Source organism: Cyprinus carpio, chromosome B23, assembly GCF_018340385.1.
Source record: "Cyprinus carpio isolate SPL01 chromosome B23, ASM1834038v1, whole genome shotgun sequence".
Taxonomy (NCBI): Eukaryota; Metazoa; Chordata; class Actinopteri; order Cypriniformes; family Cyprinidae; genus Cyprinus; species Cyprinus carpio.
Window position 1 is genome coordinate 22,050,304 of NC_056619.1, and position 21,879 is coordinate 22,072,182.

The 21,879-nt window shown below is 39.8% G+C and overlaps 1 protein-coding gene across 1 annotated transcript in view; it reads right to left on the reverse strand.

Moving 5' to 3' along the window:
• The window catches only part of slc1a7b (solute carrier family 1 member 7b), a 56,107-nt gene that overhangs the window by 23,383 nt on the left and 10,845 nt on the right, over nt 1–21,879 (reverse strand). The window contains exon 2 of the mRNA XM_042750952.1: nt 9,322–9,401. Coding sequence (XP_042606886.1) covers nt 9,322–9,401 — 80 coding nt within the window. The remainder of the gene's footprint in view (nt 1–9,321; nt 9,402–21,879) is intronic.

Sequence of the window (21,879 nt, forward strand, 5' to 3'; positions counted from 1 at the left end):
CACAACAGCTTAAAGTTCACAAGTTCACAAATAAAACAATGATTTGTGCAAAAAGAATGATTAGTTATCAATGGAGAATTTGTTACTGATATGTTCTGATGAAAATAATAATATGGGCTGCAAGAAAATAATAAATAAAAAGAGGCATGACAACACCGGCCCTCGCGGCCAAAAAACTAAAATAAAACTAAAAAAAAAAAACCCAACAGAACGGGCGTACCGACTAAACATGCTATCTATGAGATGGTGCTACCAAAAATATATTTGCAAAAATATAATTGCAATGTTATAAATGTAATACCGACTAAACATGCTATCTATGAGATGGTGCTACCAAAAATATATTTGCAATGTTTTAAGGGTAAGGGTAGGTATGGACATTAAAAAAAGCCTCAAACCACATGAATAAGATGCTGGTAGCACCGTCTGATAGGCAGCATTTTTCACTACTGATTTGTGCTACCTATCTTTTTAATAGGAGGTAACACAATCAGAGCAGGTAGCACAAATCATCAGAATAGGGAATCCTCCCGGTGGTGCTTTTGCTTTTCAGTTCACTGCTTACAGTAGCCTGATCTTCTTTCTCTTATTTACGGTTATGATGAAACACACACGGTGTGAAAAAGCATGCAGTTTCCCGGGAAGTCCATCCCGACAGCTTTCAAATATGATGATTATAGGCTTACTGTAGTGATTTAAAGGCAAAATGCATGTGTGTGTGTTTGAGAGGTATCGTCTCTGTTACGTATGGTAACCCTCGTTCCCTGCTATAAATGAGAAGGAGTGACTGGTAATAGCCTATGTTTCTAAAATTGATTTTGAGGATTTTCACTTAAGTATTTCTTGAGAAAATGACTGTGAATTTAGCTGATAAATTCTCCTCCATAATTGTGCTGGAAAAATAACAAATTAATTGATTGAGAGCTGCTCTCTATCTCTGTTGGCTCTCTTTTTCATCCCAAAATGACTCACTCGCCACAGTTTTGTTTGTGCGTTTGACTCCCTTTCATGCTGGTATCTTTAAATGCAAATCAAAGCTGTGAAGTGTTTGAGCATGTACAAATAAACTTTTCTGAATTGGCTCTTTCTTTTCAGTTATTTCAAACCAAGCAGATTCAAAAACAGGTTTCTGAAGGATCATGTGGCACTGAAGACTGGAGTAATGATGCTGAAAATTCAGCTTTGATTAAAGGAATAAATTATATTTTAAATATATATTCAAACAGGTTTTTGAAATTGTAATAATATTTTATAATATAACTGTATTATATTTAAAGAAATGCAGCCTTGGTTAGCAAAAGAGACTTCTTTCAAAAACATTAAAAAATCTTAATTTTCATTCATTGCCATGTTTCATTATTTTTATAGTGTCAGCACAATCACTGTGAATACATTATAAATATTCAATATATGTATATTTTCCTATGGATGAGCACATTGGTTGCAAAACCTGTCAGAATTGAGCAACATACAATTCATAAACACACCTTTTGAGTCTCTAAGTCAACGGGCCACATCTTTAAAGGAGTTTCAAGCTTTATAAAGGATTCAAAAGCCCTATAATTATCCTAAAATAGTCCATACGGCTTGTGCATTATCCTAGTGTTATTGATATTCTCACATATGAGAGTTTTTTTTTTTTATGTGGAACACACCAAAATCAACATTGTGACTTTATTAGAGTTCAAGAGAGAAGATGATTCATGAATAAATCATTATTTTGTGTCAGATCTATTCAATCAATCTTTGACCCTGTTCTCAGAACTCAAGTTCAGCTCACAGATTCAATGACCAGCGATTTTAATTGAAAAAATGACTTAAATATCGGTTTATGGGCTTATGGTTGCTTGCCATCATATAGTCTTCATATTGTGTTTTTGTGTGAGTGTGTGTGTTGAACAGAGGAAAGCTATAGATCAACATGAAGATGAAAAAAAGAAGTTCCAGATCTCGTTTTTATGTGCACACTCCATACCACACTATACTAACTGTGGTATACGGTATAACTGTTTTAATAACTTAAGTTTTCATTGTGAATCTCGGTAGTGGATGACAAAAGCATGTCATCGCCAAACAATACAGATGCAGCACAAACCATTCACATGTGCCACTCAAGGCAGCGGCTGAGCTGAGGTGCACTGCAGTGTCAAATCTCACATGATCAACAGATGAATGGAATGATTCTGAAATTGTTTTCAATGGCTCCAGTGCATCTCCTCTCATTGTTAAGGAGGTCACACTATAATATACAGGATTGTTTGCAAGGTTTATCATATTTACCTCTGTAGTAAGGATTTGTGTGATGAATAGTGGACATGATTGGTGTAAATAATATAGACTATCAAAGAACAAAGAAAAATGATTTGTGACTCTTGAGCACAAAAAAGTCGCTGGGGTATATTTTTAGCAATAGCAAAAAAAAAACAAAAAAAAACATTGCATGTTTCTATGAAGATATTTTGTAAATTTCCTACCATAAATATATCAAAACCTAATTTTTGATAAGTAATATGCATTGCTAAGGACTTCATTTGGACAACTGTGTTTTCTCAGTATTTTAAATTCAAACACCATTTTGATAAAATTACAAATATTGTCTGATCCTAACAAACCACACATTAATGGAAAGCTTATTTATTCAGGAAAGCTTTCAGATTATGTAAAAATAAAAAATAAAATTTTGAGAAATTGACCCTTATGACTGGTTTTGTGGTCCAGGGTCACATTTAGTATTTTTTCACTGTTGTTTACATCAGGCCTTGAATTGAGCTCGAAAAAGGACACTTGTATCTTCAAATTTGTATTTGGTTCATTGTTTTCAAAAAGTGGACTTTTTTTATTATTCCACAGTTTCCACCCATTTGTATTTAATTATGAGGTTTAAATACTTAATTTTGCTGACTTTTTATGCTAATTTGTGTCTGCTCGTATCCTAATGATGAACTAAAAATATTTACTACAGTGTTGTCAGATTGCTTACCAAGATCATGAATCACCTTCTTCAGTCCAAACACACAGTTCACAAGTTTAAAGATCACACTAACAGAATGCATTTAATGAACTTTGCTGACATATTATTAAAATACAAGTTCAATACCTCTAATCATAATCCCCTCTTGTCTTTCTGTCAGTGCCTCTTCACTTGTTGCGGTAAAGTTAAATTCATTAATCTGGTGCACTCTGAGAGTTCAAAAATAACCAACCCATGTTCAGTGTGCAAATTGAACAAAGATAGACGTTTTTTTATTTTTTTTATTAAGTGTTTTATTAATTTTTGTGCGACACACATTTCATTTTTAAGAACAAGCAACTGCACTAGCATCTGATCTACTGAATGGAGTAAGACTGCCTGTTAAACAGTTTACAAGACCAAAAGCCACTAGATTATGGAAATGCGTCATATCTGCATGTTTTGATTAGACATGCTCAACTGCCAAGAAGTTGAAATCAGATTTACAGACACTAGTTACTGGCTCTCACAATGTCCTGGGAGATATTCATTAATACCAGACTCAGAAAGAAATAATAAAAGAGCTGGAAAGAACTGCAGAAATATGATTTAGTTCATTTCAGTTTAAACACGATCTATTTTAGATGCGTCTCTTATGAATGGCATGGCAACAAGAAGACCGTTTTCCAGATAAGGTTCCTGTTATCTGATACTGTTCTTTACAGTGCAGCATAAAAAAAAAAAAAAGCTTCACTTTAAAACTTCTAGCACAATACATTCAGTTATAAGTTCAGAATGGAATTCTATGAATTCTATGCATTCTATTTTTAAAAATGGAGTGTGCAAAAGCACACATTTTGAACATTGTCACATGACCTCACATAAAGTTATGACCTTGTTAATGATGGTTGTTTAAAATCTCATTTTGTGTAAAATTGTCTTAACTTTTGCTGTATAATCGAATAACAAGTCAAGATGATGTTGAAAGTCAAGCCTGACATTATTCATGATTCATCCATTACAATGGAAAGTAAAGGTCAAAAGCATTTCATATTGGGATACATAATTCAGTTTTAATATATCTGCCTGTGCCTTTTTCTATTTACAGTTTTCAGTTCAGCTACACATCTTTACAGAAGATAATAGCATTATTATTCAGCTCAAATCAGTTCTCTGTTCAATTCGGTTCAAATTTCATTGTCATCTATTAGTGTCAGATCGATGATATGACTGAATATTAATTGTCTTTTAAGATAGAGAATTGTAAATTGTGCACATAATTAAAACTACAATCTGAAGACTTGTACTGAATATTTAAAAGTAATCTGTAAAAACATCCTCCGTTTCTCACTAACAAGACTTGCTTCAACGCTGAGGTCAGACCGCAAGTAAATAGCTGTTTTATAAAAACAGTCTGTCCTGTGTTGATCCATGATGACAATTACTCACCAAATCCAAAGACGAACATTCATTAAGCAGCCGTGGACAAGCATGCAACCACAAGACAGATCCTATTACATTCAATCTGACATGTTTTTGTGCAATCACACAAATGATGGACATTTTGGTTTTAAGACATCAAGTGCACTTGTGGTCTACAACAAAAGACTTACTACATGTCAGAAGCTAACATGCAAGAGAGATTTTCAACTAATTTGTGCAAGAGGAGTTATTAGAGCCTATAATAACCAAGACTATCTTGGGTAATTTAAGAAGCAGTAAACACTCCAAACTGCATCAGACAAGAGTCTTCACATCGATTTTATAATTCATCTAATGCATCTGAAGAATGCTCAAATAGGTAAAAATAACTTGGTTGGTTTTCTTACATCCCTCAGTTTTGTAGAAGACAAACAGAACAAGTCAAAAGTCATGGACAAAGTAATGAAACATTGACGTGAACCGATTGCAAACAAAGATGCTAACGGAAGTCTGGCCTCCAAATAACCCGGAGATATTTTAAGGTCAGTAAACATACTGTACATATTACAGGTTTGATGGACTGTTTGTTGTTAAAGGGTCAAAGGTCAAAATTTCTTAATGTTTGGTTGCATGATAGATCATCACTTTTCTACACAATGATAATTCTAGTAAAAGTGCTTTTACTCACACTACTAACTTTGGTGAATCTGTTCATTTGGACAAATTATGTAAGTTATACTTTTTTCTAAACTTAAATTTGAATGTTAGATAAAGCCAGGTTTAAAATTCTTGTTTTTATTTTATTGACATATTAGAATTAAAGGTTTTTTTTAAAGATGAGATTTTGGATATCTCTTTTTATCCCTCTATAAATGAGAAAGCAGTTAACAGTCAAAAAGAAAAAAAAAATCACTATGTTTTTGGGAATAAAATGTTATTCAAAACCCTCTGTAAAAGCCTTCAGAATATAATTTCAAATTCAAATTTATTTCTAGACCACTGAATAAAACAACCACATTTACCATAGTGCTGTACAATATATATATATAATATATATAATTTTATATAAGTAATATAAAAAAAATAAACCTTAAAAAAAGACAATCAAAATACATCTTAACTAGGATCAGAAGAGGCATATATGGTACTAGCAACCATCGCACTTATCTATGTTCGAACGATATCATAAAAAAAATATGTATTCAAGTGGCTTTTAAACTGAACGAGCGTCAGTACGTCCCTAATATATAATGGCAGGCTGTTCCATAATTTAGGGGCAGCGACCGCAAATGCGCGATGCCCTCTAGATTTCATCTTAGAACGAGGAACAACAGGAAGTTTCTGTGATTGAGATCGTAGGGATCTTATTGGCTTTTGTTCCGGAAGTAGATCAGCAATATAAGATGGAGCTAAGCCATGTAGAGATTTAAATAAATAAATAAAAAAAATTAAATTAATCCTAAAAGAAACAGGCAACCAATGCAATGATTTTAACACTAATGTACAAGTGCCTGTGAGCATTCTTGCAGGCGCATTTTGGACCATCTGCAGTCTGTCTAAAACTTAATTTTGAGCACCATAATATAGCAAATTGCAGTTGTGACGATAAACGCATGAATAACTTTTACCAAATCTTTCTGGGATAAAAAAGGCTTAATCTTAGAGATCATCCTCAATTTGAAAAAAAAAAAAACTTGTTCTGACAATTTAATTTATCTGCTTGTCGAATTTTAGTGCGCTATCACAAATCATCCCCAAATTTTTTACATGATGTTTCCTAAAAGGGCTCAGGGGACCCAGCTTAAATTGAACTGCGTTATCAAGTACAGAGGGACCAAAATGAATCAGTTCTGTTTTCAATTCATTTAGGCTCAAAAAATGTACAGACATCCATGCCTTGACATCATTCAGACAGGCCAACAACTTTCCATGGCAGTGGAATCATTTGATTTAAATGGTACATACACTTGTGCATTGTCTGTGTAGCAGTGAAAGGACACACTGTATTTATGCAGAATCAAACCTAATGGAAGCATATAGAGAGAGAAGACAAGCGGTGCTAATTTGAGGAACTAAGCGGTCCCTTGAGGAATACTACATGATAAATAATGATATGATTTATATGATAAAATATAGATAGGAGAACAATTGTTAAGATCAAATCTAAGTTCAAAGTAAATAAAACAAATATTATTGGAGTACATTTTACAAGAAAATACTTTTTCAGTTTTTCTGCTTGTGAGCAGCATTTTTTAGTGTAATCTGAAACAACACTTGAAAACGCATAAAAAGCCAAATAGTCCAAAATCTCAAAATTCACAAATGCATGAAAAAATGTTTTTATCTGTAATGTATTGCCCTAAAAAGACATCCTTCCCATAATTGCTGCAATGCTGTTTTGTTAAAGCTACTGTGCTCAGATTGTACTGTAGCTCTCCCAACTTCTAGCAGTTTTATCAGCACACCAAGTATTAAAAATGAACCAAGTCTGAAACTACACAACTAGCGTGATAAACATCAGAAATCTTTTAGAATAGCTAGACTGAAAAAAGGGTGTTCGTTTAGCCTGCTGACATTAGTGGGCGTTTCAAAAGTAATCTGAACTTTAGCACTGTGTGCTGATGTATACTTTGGAATTAAAAGGACCTGAGAATCCTCTTTCACAAAGCTGCTGTGTCAAGGAATGGAATGAAAAAAAAAAAAAGCATTTACCTTTCTTGAACCCTTCAGCATTATATTATGTTAGTATTACACCCTCACCTTAAGTGCTCTTCAACAAACTTTCATCTCAGATTCTCACAGTATCCAGGGCAGACAAATCTATCATTTATTTCATTTTTAATTGTACAAATGAGGACTTTGGGGTGAAATCTACATCCCGGTGGGACAAAGTATTTTTTACAGTGGTACTTACATGCATTTCTGTCTGTACCTGACATAATGCACTACTGCATAAAGGACATGCAGTATTTATTTTTAAGCATATTTTTAAGGCAATGACATTAAAATTCACCCTATTTACTTTCTTAATGCATGTTCCTGGTCTCATGCTGAAAACACAGTTTACCAGTACAAACATCTTAAATCATTCTTAAATCAAGATAAATTTATTTGAGAATCAAAATGACTCAATGAAAAATGAAAACAAGAAAAAACAACTGTCAATGGGCTAAGAAAAATAAAAATTAATCAAAAGAGAAAATAGCATTTTTTTGCATATTGTTTTAGTCAAATTGTACTTATTGCATATTGTTTTAGTCAGCAATGCATTAATTATGAAAGTAAAACTGGTTAGTAATGCATTTCATGTTAAATTTAAAGTTTGACACTTTTATGTCCCGCTTGGCAAATTATATTGTCCCACATACTGGAAGAAGAACCTTACACCTTTTTTAATTACGGTCCCTTAATTTAGATGAGAAACTTTTCAGACATTGATGAAATTTTTAATAAGTTCTTTTTAGAAGATGTGGAATGAACATCTGTATAATTATGAGGCATTCGGTACAAGACAAACTTTAACTGAAACAGTCATACTGGCACATTTTAATTTGAGGCTCATCAGGAGAAAAGGAAGAAAATCGCAGAAAACTATTATACGAGTACATTCTGATCAAGCACAGCATTCTGTCTGCATGATTAAAACATTTCATAACCTGAAGAGAATGCTGCACATAATTCAATTAAATCTCAGACAGTAGAAACCGAATGTGTTAAACAATGTTTATGGCTCTCCACATTATTACTCTTTGACACATTAAAAGGTCATATCATGAAATAAATGTGTGTGTGTGTGTGTGTGTGTGTGTGTGTGTGTGTGTGTGTGTGTGTGTGTGTCTGTGTATAAAGGTTCATTCATCAAAGTCAGTGGTCAGATGAAGAGACCAGGATGTGCTCTTCTTCTCAAAGGAAATAGGCTAACATATTGAAGTAAATATAGGCTGACGTATCAAGAGCTCTGTGTTTCCAGGAAATGAATGGGATGTTCTCAGAAACTGTGTGGAAGGACCATACAGCTCCTCTTTTGATGATAAACCTTTTAAACCCACTACTGTGCCATTCACACCCCTCTCTGCATCAAATGGATTAGTGTTATTTGTCAGATCAGGGGCCTGTTTCATAAAAAAAGTTTACCAAATAAGCCAGGTTTATTTCAGTTAGTCTGACTTATTGTCAGTTGATTTAGTTTAAAATAATTCAGAATAACTGAAATAAGCCTGGCTTGTTTGGTAAACTTGTTTTATGAAACAGCCCTCAGGTTGCTTATGTTTTTCCAGTAAGATGGCAGATTATTGCAGTGCAGTGTTTGTGAGCATGATGCACATGACTAAATCAAGAGAAGCTCTTTATTTAGCACAGCTGGGCTAATTTCTTTAATGATGTAGAAATTGGTTTATTAAAACGAGTTGATGGCAGGCATCTGAGATGAAGCCAGGACTGCTGAATTTGTTACTATTCGTGATGAAAGCTGCCATTTCTATTAATAACTTTTGCAAATCCAGTTAAAACCATGAAATGTTTGGAACATGGTTTCTAGGAGGTTCAAGTTAGTTTAGGTGGCTAAGATTGATCAAAAGTGAAATCTGTAATGCTTCTAATTCAAATAAATACCTTAAAAAAAACATTCACTGTTTCCAGAAAATGTATGAAGCAGGCCAACTGTTTTCAACATTGATTTTCTTTCTTTCTTTCTTTCTTTCTTTCTTTCTTTCTTTCTTTCTTTCTTGTTGTCTTTTTTGATCTTTCTTTTTCTTTTCTTTCTTTCTTTCACTTTCTTTTGTAATAAAATGTTTCTTGAGCAGCAAAATCAGCATTAGAATGTTTCTGAAGGATCATGTTTCACTGAAGTCTGGGAGTAATAAAGACATATAATCAGCTTGTTATCCATTAAGAGCAATATCAAGTCTTACCTAGACACGACCAGAGGCAAGAGCAATATCAAGTCTTACCTAGACACGACCAGAGGCAAAATCAACATCTTCAACATCCTCATCAGCAGCTCTCCAGGAAACTGGAAGTATTTCACTTCCTAGAGTAGAAAAGAGACACAGCAATCAACAAAACACTGACCAGTCACAACTTTCGAAGAGAGAAATGCTGAAGATTAACATGTGAGAGAATATTTGATATGGATTTGGCCTTTAGGCCTCTTTACCAGTTTTCTGGGGAAGATGATTTTGTAAAAGCCCTCAGGCTTTCTTTGGTGTAAAGTTACCCAGCAGTGCAGTTCAGTGATCAAGACTTGTTTTAAGACAGAAATGAAATGTCTGCCAGACATAGTGCTGAGGTTTTTTACTTACAGAAATTATCAAAAAACTGAGAAATTATGTCCCATTGCACAAATAGTCTAATCAGGCCTCTCTTCTGTTGTGTTGAGGTCAGTTTGACCCACACTCGATTTTCAGACTGTTTGAATACTGATTAAACTGTGTATTTCTTATTAGTTCTCATTTAGGGTGCAAACATCAACACTTTGAAAAACAGCAAAGACTAAAGTAAAAAAAATTAAATAAAATAAAAAATTTAAAAAAACTTTAAATCTACAAAAAAAATACAAAATAAATTAAAAAATATGCAAAATTTAAGCCTACTTTAAATTTTACTGGAAATTGACGACTCATCTTCTGATTTATTACAGCTGTTTCTTTGTCAAAGTTTATTTTTGGTGTTTTTTTTTTTTTTTAATTTATAGATTATTTATTTTTTTATTTCTTTGGATTTCTTTTACAGGAGTGTTTCAGCACTGATACACATTCCAGATTAAAACAACAACAAATATATGCCAATGGGTTTAGAAAAATTAAATACTATTCATTTTCAAAGGGAAAACAAGTTTATTTTTTCTGACCCATTGACAGATATTTGTTCTTGTTTTAAGTATAAGCTCACATAATATTGTTCAATTTTGTAGAAAACAAGACTTCATATCTTCACTTTGCTTATCGAGTAAATGTTATCTTAATTTAAGGTTGTTATATTGTAATATTTCTACTGGAAAACAAAACAAAATACAGAGGAAGATATATTTATTATATTATTATTCTGAATAGAATTTAATTTAACAGAGTAAAAGAATAGACTATAGTGCAGGGTAATATAATACATTAAGTCCTTTTGAAACACAAACAAATCATTTGTACTTTAGTTGCACCACTGTGTCTGTTTTTTATTCATATTTTGTATTTTTTGTATTGCTGTGTTTGTGCTGGATAATTATGAACAAATAAAAAACTAAATAATTGACCCCTAACATAATAGAAATAACAATTAAATAGATGGAAGCTACTAATTTTCTCACATTTTTTATATTTTTTAGTCTTTGACCATCAAGGTTTTCTGTTTTTAAATAAACCAATGTCGTTTTTTTTTTTTTTTAATTTATAGTGCCGATTTTTGGCAAATTGCATGGAAACCAATGTGGTACTGTATCCAGTTTCTGAACACAGCAAGAAGATTAACTTGAGAAACTCCACAAAACAGCAGGAATCCGAAAATCTTATTGAGTTTCCCGTCATCTCCCCCTAGCAGTGACCGCAGTCCGAAACTAAAGAAACTGCCAGTGCAGAACTCTGAGAAAGCCTCTTTGCTTTCAGTGGTTGGATGCTTTTGGCCTGCGGTCAGAACTCTGAGAAAGCCTCTTTGCTTTAAGCTCTGCTGGTTTTGTGTCGTGCTATGAGAGCAGAGGACTGCCAGAGCTGAGAAATTAATCATCTTAAAACTCACAGCAGCACTCCATAGACTGCTCACACGGACTCGTACACAATTATTAAAATATTTTAAATTCTGTTTGGATGAGTGCTTGCTGATTAAATGCAAATATTTAAATATCTAAATGTTAAAATAATTGTCATGCATACATTCACACAAAGATTTAAGTGCAAATATGCATACAGGCACAAACTGGCAAAATGGAAAGGGAATGGATTTAATCAATGCAAAAGAAGTTCATTATTTGTCTTACAGAATTGGCCTGTTAGATACATATTTTGTTTCATGTATGCAAATTAGATTTCTATTCGATTCCAAAATAAATTCAAAAATTAAAAACTCCCTCAACAATTTGTGTGGTATTTTTTATTTTATTTTATTTATTTATTTAATTACTTATTATAAAAAAAATATATATCTCAGGGAAGAAATTATTTTTTTTTGCATTTTTTTTAGATCTGCATGGCATAAAGATGGCATGGCTGAGGATAAAAAAAATATATATCACATTTAACAAATAATTACAGCATATACAGTACAAACAAGAATCCTATACATTTTTACATGATAAAATTACCTCCATCTTTCCAATGCAGGAAACACAGAAGCTGCATGTGAAGAGGCATTAGATGTATTTGCATAAATCATTCAACACAGAAAACACATAAGAAGAATCATAAGATGCATTTACATATAATCACATAAATCATTTTATAAAATATGTTTTAAATATTTTTGAACATATAAATAAGAAATGTTGGGGAAAATCCGATGATACTTTCAAATATGAAACAAAACTACCAGTAGGTGGCGGCAAATTACTGTTTTAATGAGTGAGTCATTTAGTCATTCATTCAACCCATTCATTTAAACGGCTGATTCATTCAGAAATATACAAGTACAAATGATACAAGTAAATGGGTTACTAAGGCTCAATCCCATTTCTACCCCTTACCCCAACACTTACTCCATCCCTCCGTTTCGTGCATGTCACACCGCACCATTCGTGTTAATTGTATACATTATACCCGCGCCACACCACATCCAGTGTAGACACCGTCACTGATTATAATGGGCTCTATTGTATTTTGTCATGTCACACCGCACCATTCGTGTTCGGTTCAGAAAAGAACCACACAGGTGTGCTTGGGTTGTCTGAATCACATTTTGCTAGTTAAATGCCGGAAAAAACGGTAGGCGCGTCCACTGCTATTGCGCAAAGAGCGCTCTGTTTATAATCACTAAAAAGCTCTCGCTAATCTTGCAAAGAGCGCTCTGTTTACAATCACTAAAAAGCTCTCGCTAATCTAATTCAATCTCAAAAACACAAATTATAATCAATAAACAACTAATTCCACCACAATCACAATAAATCTCTTATTTACATTGTGTCTGCACTGTTATAATGAGATGATCAGTGCTGAACACAACACCTGAACAAATACTCCAGCGTTTTGAGCGTGGATTCTAACTTAAAAGCCTCTGATTGGCTGTTGCGTTTAAGAAATCAACATATATGTCTGTGATTGGCTACATTGCTCAATGCTGCCAAAAAAACGTTGAAATGGAAACCGATCTCAAGAGTGCAAACCATAACGCAATGGCCGATCACGTGGAAAATCAACTAATTCTGGTACCTGGCCAGTCGATTAGTGCATCTGTAGTGTTATTCTCAGAAACAGAAAAAAAAATTGTATGTCACAGTGTGCTGTAAAGAAATATCAAAATGACCTTGCTTACAAAATAATTATTCTGAACCTTTTTAATGTCATTTCTCCTTGCAGATTACAGAACATTTCTGATGATGAGCTCCTGGGAAGGAACATGGCATATTATCTCATTCAAAACTCTGCTTGTTGCAAGATTAAAAACAAAGTTCTCTTCCTGTCTGAATGGATTAGAAAATTTTAATTATAGTGGAAGCCACTTCACAGCAGGTCTTACTGTAGAAAAAATAAAAGTACGAATACTAATTCTGTTTCTCACACATAAAGAAATACAGATACAGAGCCATAATTTACAATACAACAATGACTGTCATTATTCCTTTAAGAACCTCTCATGCTTTGTTTCTGAATGCTCAATTTTGCCTGTAGAATTGTTATGATATGCCTTTGTTCCTTTACTCTGAGAAGAATTACAAAGCAGTTGTTTAAAAATTAGCTATTGATTTGTGCATAAGTGGCTCGATAGCAGAGGCTGGATGGCACGCATGTGCTCCTAAAGTGTAACAAGGAACATTGTGTGCATTTTTTAACTGTTAAAGTAGAGCAGGGCGGAATACCAAACAACAATACAAATGCATCATGCAAAATTCTGACATTTATATGATACAAACTGCCTTGCGACACTAAAGGTGAATATAAACTAACAGATAGACTTTTCCCTTTATAACAATAAAATAAAAGAAAAAATCACCAAAAAAAAAAAAAAAATTAAATGTCCTTACCCACATAACCCACAAACAGACCAAGATGGGTCTGTTTCTTGACTGTAACAGGTTTGGAGAAATATGTAGTGATGTAGCAGTACATCACACCAACACAAACTCATAATCTAAAGTGAATCCGTCACAACAAAATCAAAACACAAAAAAAAAACAAATCAACGTTTTTATCAGCTGTTTGGACTTTGGATTTGGTTAAGACTTTGGATTTGGAAGATTTTGGTTCTCTTTTCATCACTCCATAAATCAGAACAGATTTATGGGGTTTACAGTCAACAGACAGAAAAAAAATATATATATTATTTTCAACATATTTTTTATAAATTATTATTTGGGATATATACAGTGGTGGCCAAAATGGTCAGAACACACCAGCTAAAAATGCTTTTAAGTCAGTTATTTCTATCTTTTGCTGTAGTGTGTCAGTAGGAAATATCAGTTTACATTTCCAAACATTCATTTTGCCATTAATTGTAATAATCCAGTGAGATTTTTGTCTGACAACAGCCAGTGCTCCACACAGAGATCTGATCTGATCATCATCAGTCTGTCTGGAATGAAAGAAAGAAACAGAACAAACTGAGACAGACTCAATCAAGAAGAACTGTGCCAACGTCTCCAAGATGATTCAAGAAACCTACCTGCAAATCAACCTGAAAAACTGTGTGCAAGTGCACCGAGGGCTGTTTTAAATGCAAAGGATGCTCACACCAAATGTTGATTTAATTTAGTTAATAGAAGTTATTTTATTGTATTTCTATTTATGACAATATTTTTGACAGAATCCTCATTTTACAGCATTTCTGTGCCTAAAACTTTTAACTGTACTGTAGCTTTGCAGGTTATTTTGGCCACCACTGTAAATGCTACTGAAATGGACATTTCTGGCTTAATGCATGAGAAAAAAAATCACTGCCTTTAAAGATATGTATTGTAATTGAAATCTACAGATGCAAATAGATAGTGTAATAACATTTAAATGTGCATTTTGGAAGTTTTCTTTTTACTAGTTTTAGAGGAGACAAGGAAAGCACATTGCACTGATGCCAAATAAATTAATAATTTTATTAATTTGAAAATATTAATCATTATGAATGATCTTAACTTTTGGTTTCTCCATAAATTATGGGATGTTTACAGAGCAAATGACGAACATGTCCTTCTAGCTGTCTGCTATGCTTTAAAAGCAAGTTTTAGAGCACAGTGGTTCTTGGTCAGACTCTAAAAAGCAATTTAGGCATGAGTGCTCTAGTGTTCTTGCTAAGCAGAACGTATTAGTACATGTTTAAGAGCAAAATCTCATGAAGCCAGAACACTGAACATTAGATCTGAACCATCACTGCAGAGCCTCATTCAGACTAATGCAGAACCTAATGAATTTCACTCAGTTCACATTATTGTTGACCAGTAGCCTACTTCTGGTACCTTTAAAGTGTCACAAGAGTCTATGACTGTTTTCTGAATTTATTTGGTATATGTTCAGTTTCTAGTTCCTTATAACTGTTCAGGCTCCTTAACAGTTGCATTAACAATTTTTTTAGTAGCCTTATAACGAATAACTATTTGGGATGGCAAATTGTCATGGCAAATGTATAATTTAAAAAAAGAAATAAATATTTTCTATTTCTTTTCTTTTCTTATTTCTTTTTGTTTATAATATTAGCCTACTTAGAAAATGGCACATTTCTTTATTTATATACAGGTGCATCTCAATAAACTAGAATGTCGTGGAAAAGTTTATTTCAACTCAACTCAAATTGTGAAACTTGTGTATTAAATTAATTCAGTGCACACAGACTGAAGTAGTTTAAGTTTTTGGTTCTTTTAATTGTGATGATTTTGGCTCACATTTAACAAAAACCTCAACAATCTCAACAAATTAGAATACTTCATAAGACCATAAAAAAAAAAAAAAAAAAAAAAAAAAACATTTTTAGTGAATTGTTGGCCTTCTGGAAAGTATCTTCATTTACTGTACATGTATTCAATAACTTGGTAGGGCTCCTTTTGCTTTAATTACTGCCTCAGTTCGGCGTGGCATGGAGGTGATCAGTTTGTGGCACTGCTGAGGTGGTATGGAAGCCCAGGTTTCTTTGACAGTGGCCTTCAGCTCATCTGCATTTTTGGGTCTCTTGTTCCCTTTCAGTCGGTCACTCTCGACGCCACGTCGGTGACCGACGAAAATGGGATATCGCTTCGATAGACCAATCTACTTCGAGTGTAAACTAAAGAGCCAATGCACATTGGCATGCAATTACTGCATCCAGCTGCCACTGATCACAGCGTGAGTATAATAAGGCAGCAGGTGCAATGCATACCAGCTTTTCGCTTCGGAGCCGAGCGTTAGTATCGTTCTGCTCAACTATGTCTGCTGTGAACTACGAGTTCAGCACGCTCTCGGAAGCTTCGTGTGTTGGCGAGACGGCGCTTCAGCGGTGGTCGTTCCAGCGTCGAGTGGATTGCACACTTCAGACTGCACTACAAGCGGCCAATTCCCCTGTGCGCTTCAGCACTAAAAGAGCATTTCCTAAAGAGCAAATTTCTCTAAAAGAGCTTCATGGGTGCGTCTTTGTAAAGACGACGGATCGTCCTTATAAGGATGCCGTTTCACCCGTGCGTTTCTGGGTGCGGTCGTTACCTGGCAACGGGTGATGGTCACGATTGCTGCCTCACGTGTCTGGGCAAACACGCTGAGGTAGCTTTCGTGGATGAGTCATCTTCTCTCTGCGGGAAGATGACCATCTCGGAGCTGCGAACCAGGCTCTGCTTCCTTCAAAAAAGGGGGCGGAGTCCCGTTGCCACGATTTGGGGCTCGTTCTGGCGGCCGACAGACGAAAACCATTTCCAGCAGTAGCACGGGGGGTTTGAGGATTATAGTGGTGGCAAACCCCGCAGGGAACCAACCCTCTGGGGACCAACACTCCTCTTGCATCTCCGATCCAGAGGAGTAACCCACGGAACGCGCTGGGCCCCTCTTCAAAGAGCGTACCAGTGGTATCCAGTGGGCTTCCCCCTTACCAGATGTCGATCTCAGCATCGGAGGGAGAGCTGTCAGATGAAGATTCAGCTGTGCTGCTGCCCTCTGGGACGGTGGCGGAGCCTGAATTGGATCCGGAGATGACAGCTATGCTTTCCCGGGCCGCCGAGAGGGTAGGGCTCGAGTGGAAATCTCCACCCCGTTCCGAGCCCTCGAGGCAGGATGATTGGTTTCTCTCAGGTGGCGCTGCGCTGGTTTTCAGCACCCCACCCTGGTGCCTTTCTTCCCGGAAAGTGCATACGAGCTCACCAGGTCGTGGATGGCACCTTTTACTGCCAGAAACTGGCTGGTGGGGTCCTCCTCCCTCAACCACCCTCGATGGCAGTGCAGCGAAGGGGTATTCGGTGATTCCCCCAGTGGAGCGGGCAGTAGCGATGCAAGTGTGTCCTAAGTCTGCCTCCTGCTGGCGGGGAGACCCGGTGCTTCCTTCCCGGGCCTATAGGGATTCGTCTGGTCTAACTGGCGGTGCCTATATGGCTTGCGGGGAAGCTGCTTCTGCCTTACACGCTGTGGCGTTACTGCAGGTGCACCAGGCCAAGGCACTGAAAGACCTGCACGAGGGTGGTTACGATCCAGAAGTTCTGAAAACTCAGAACCGCCACTGGCCTCGCGCTCCGAGCGATGAAGGTCAACGTGCATTCTCTGGGTCGTGCGATGTCCACGCTTGTGGTCCAGGAGATGCGTGAGACAGACAGTCTGGTTGAAATGAGGGACGCCGACAAAGATCAGTTCCTTAATGCCTGTGTCCCCCAGCCCGTCCTCTTCGGTGACGTGGTCGAGAACCTGGCCCAGCAGTTCTTGGCTGCACGGGAGCAGACTGAGGCGGTCCAACCTTCTGCCCTGCGTGCAGCTGCTGCCTCCACCCGTCCGCCGGTTGCAACGCCCCAGCCTGCTCGTCGCCACTGAGGGCGGCCCCCTGCGTCCACCCGCTCCCGCGCCGCATCCCCGCAGCAGCCTCCAGCAAGTGGCGCCGTAGAGCTGGGCATAGGCAGGCCGCCCCACCCGTCCTGGCCCCAGTCAAACCTGGCGGTGAGCGGAAGAGCAAGAGGCCCCGGGACGGGTGGCCCAGAGAGAGGTAGCCGCTTTCTGGGGGATGGTGAAAGCACCTCTCCCTCCCCTTGAACTACAGTGAAAGCGTCCGATGCCCCTGTTCTGCGAGAAGAGATCGCAGTCTTACTGGCGAAAGACGCGATAGAGCCGGTCCCTCCAGCCGATATGAGGACGGGGTTTTACAGCCCCTACTTCATTGTACCCAAGAAAGGTTTTGAACCGGGCCCTTCATCGGCTACTGTTCAAGATGTTGACGCAGAAACGCATCTTCGGGTGCGTCCGTCCCCGAGATTGGTTTGCAGCGATCGACCTGAAGGACGCGTACTTTCATGTGTCGATCCTTCCGCGTCACAGACCTTTTCTGCGGTTTGCGTTCGAAGGACGGGCATATCAGTACAAGGTCCTGCCCTTCGGGCTGTCCCTGTCTCCCCGTGTCTTCACAAAAGTCACGGAGGCGGCTCTTGTTCCCTCAAAAAGAGCAGGGTGTATGCATCCTCAACTATCTAGACAACTGGCTTATACTAGCACAGTCTCGGGATCAGTTGTGCGAGCACAGGGACCTGCTGCTCCAGCACCTCAGCCTGTTGGGCCTTCGAGGTCAACTGGGAAAAGAGCAAACTCTTGCCAACGCAGAGGATCTCTTTTCTCGGTATGGAGTTGGATTCGGTCGAACAGGACAGCACGCCTCACAGAGGAACTTGCGCGGGTCGGTGCTAGCCTGCTTGAATACATTCAAGAGCAGGACAGCGGTCCCACTGAAACTCTTTCAGAGGCTCCTGGGGCATATGGCGGCCGCAGCGGCACTTACACCGCTCGGGCCTGTTACATATGAGACCGCTCCAGCACTGGCTTTATGGCCGAGTCCCGAGGTGGGCGTGGAAGCGCAGCACTCACCGGGTCCAAGTTACACCGGCCTATCGCCAAACCCTCACCCCGTGGTCAGATCTTGCGTTTCTCAGGGCACGGGTGCCCCTAGAGCAGATCTCCAGGCATGCTGTGGTTTACACGGATGCCTCCACCACCGGCTGGGGGGCCACGTACAACGGGCAATGCAGTCTCAGGGGTTTGGACGGGCCCGCAGCTGCAGTGGCACATCAATTGCCTAGAGTTGTTAGCAGTGCACCTTGCCTTGAACCGTCTCAAAGGTCACTTACGAGGCAAGCATGTGCTGGTCCGAACGGACAACACAGCGACCGTTGCGTACATCAACCGACAAGGTGGTCTGCGCTCCCGTCGCATGTCACAACTCACCCGCCACCTCCTCCTTTGGAGTCAGAGGTTCTGAGGTCTCTTCGTGCCGTTCACATTCCAGGCCTGCTCAACCGTACAGCCGACGAGCTGTCTCGAGCAATGCTCCCAGGAGAATGGCGACTCCATCCCCTGACGGTCCAGCTGATTTGGAGACGGTTCGGAGCCGCTCAGGTAGACCTGTTTGCTTCTCCAGAGACCGCTCACTGCCAGTTGTTCTACTCCCTGACCGAGGGAACTCTCGGCAGGGATGCACTGGCACACAGCTGGCCGCGGGGCCTACGCAAGTAGTGAGCCTTCTTGCACAGACACTGTGCAAAGTCCGGGAGGACGAGGAGCAAGTCTTGCTAGTGGCGCCGTATTGGCCCACGCGGACCTGGTTCCCCGAACTAGTGCTCCTCGTGACAGCCCCTCCTTGGCCGATTCCTCTGAGGAAGGATCTACTGACTCAGAGACGGGGCACCATTTGGCACCCGCGTCCAGACCTTTGGAAACTCCATATCTGGTCCCTGGACGGGACGCGGAGGTTCTAGGTGGACCTGCCCCAGGAGGTAGTGAACACCATCACTTCGGCAAGAGCACCGTCTACGAGACACGCTTACGCCTTGAAGTGGAACCTGTTCGTCGAGTGGTGTTCTTCTCGCCGAGAAGACCCCCGAAGATGCCCGATTGCGGTTGTGCTTTCCTTTCTCCAGCAAGGGCTGGAGCGAAGGCTGTCTCCCTCCACCCTCAAAGTCCAGGTTGCCGCTATTACTGCGTGCGTACCATGACCCCGTGAATGGGAAGTCTTTAGGTAAGCATGACCTCGTCATCAGGTTCCTTAGAGGGGCCAGGAGGTTAAATCCTTCCCCGCCCCCCTCCATACCCTCTTGGGACCTGACTCTGGTGCTGAAATCACTACAGCAGGGCCCATTCGAGCCTTTGCATTCAGTCGACCCAAAGTTTCTTTCATTGAAAACTCTGCTCCTGCTTGCACTGGCCTCCATCAAGAGGGTAGGGGACCTGCATGCATTTTCGGTCGACCATTCGTGCCTAGAGTTTGGGCCGGCTGACTCCCAGGTAATCCTGAGGCCCCGGCCCGGCTATGTGCCCAAGGTTCCCACTACACCCTTCAAAGACCAAGTGGTGGACCTGCAAGCGCTGCCCCTGGAGGAGGCAGACCCAGCCCTAGCTTTGCTCTGTCCCCTAGCTTTGTCCGAGCATTGAGATGCTACGTAGACCGGACACAAAGCTTCAGGACCTCAGACCAGCTCTTTGTCTGTTACGGAGGCCGGCAGAAGGGGAATGCCGTCTCTAAGTAGAGGATGGCCCGCTGGATTGTGGATGCCATAGCCCTGTCTTATCAGGCACAGGGTGTGCCCTGCCCGTTCAGGTTGCGAGCTCACTCAACAAGAAGTGTTGCATCCTCCTGGGCGCTGGCTCGTGGCGCCTCGCTGACAGATATTTGTAGAGCTGCGGGCTGGGCGACCCCTAACACGTTCGCTAGGTTCTATAGCCTCCGTGTAGAGCCGGTATCCTCCTGTGTTCTCACCTCAAATGGGTAGTGGCACCGAGAGGCCCCGGTTAGTGTCGGCTTGCTAAAACCGCTCCAGAGTGTCCGTACTGTAGACCCTGTTGAGATCCTCCATCACCCTAGGCAGCTGGACGTGGCAGAACGTCCGGCGCCAGACCTTCATGATGAATCCGTGAGAACCATGGAAGGCTGGGTTCCATATTGAGACCTAAGCGGTACTCGTATGCGTATAGTCCACGGTATAGCCTTAGAGCCCGTGTTTCTCCGGCAGACTTCTGCCTTTCCAGGAGGGTTTGAATCACCTCAAATTTCTCCGTATACACCTAAACGAATGCTATATGTGTATTTGCTCCCGAGACCTCCTTCGGGAAGGATGGAGCCTCCGCAGCGTCCCTGTTCCAAGTGGAACGGGTACGTTTTTCCCAGTGTTATCCAGTCTCACCCAGTGAGGTAGTGCTTTGACAATGGTGAGTGGAGCTACTTGTTCCGAGCCCCGGCCTACACCTAATAGGGGCGCAGGCGGCTCGCACAGGGCACTGGAAGGGGCAGCACCCATGGCGCTTTGGTAGGGATCCCATTTTCGTCGGTCACCGACGTGGCGTCGAGAGTGACCGACTGAAAGGGAACGTCTCGGTTACGTATGGTAACCCTCGTTCCCTGAAGGAGGGAACGGAGACGCCACGTCCCGTCGCCATGATTGCTGTACCACCGCTGAGCCGCCGGGTCTCCGGCTCGGCTCCTCAGCGAAAACCTGGTATGCATTGCACCTGCTGCCTTATTATACTCACGCTGTGATCAGCAGCAGCTGGATGCAATAATTGCATGCCAATGTACATTGGCTCGTTTAGTTTACACTCGAAGTAGATCGGTCTATCGAAGCGATATCCCATTTTCGTCGGTCACCGACGTGGCGTCTCCATTCCCTCCTTCAGGGAACGAGGGTTACCATACGTAACCGAGACGTTTCTCATTTTCCTCTTGACAATACACCATAGATTCTCTCTGGGGTTCAGGTCTGGTGGGTTTGCTGGCCAGTCAAGCACACAAACACCATGGTCATTTAACCAACTTTTGGTGCTTTTGGCAGTGTGGGCAGGTGCCAAATCCTGCTGTAAAATGAAATCAGCATCTTCAAAATGCTGGTCAGCAGAAAGAAGCATGAAGTGCTCCAAAATTTCTTGGTAAACAGGTGCAATAACTTTGGGTTTCAAAAAACACAATGGACCAACACCAGCAGATGACATTGCACTCCAAATCATCACAGACTGTGGAAACTTAACACTGGACTTCAAGCAACTTGGGCTATGAGCTTCTCCACCCTTCCTCCAGACTCTAGGACCTTGGTTTCCAAATGAAATACAAAACTTGCTCTCATCTGAAAAGAGGACTTTGGACCACTTGGCAACAGTCCAGTTCTTCTTCTCCTTAGCCCAGTTAAGACGCCTCTGACGTTGTCTGTGGTTCAGGAGTGGCTTAACAAGAGGAATACAATAACTGTAGCCAAA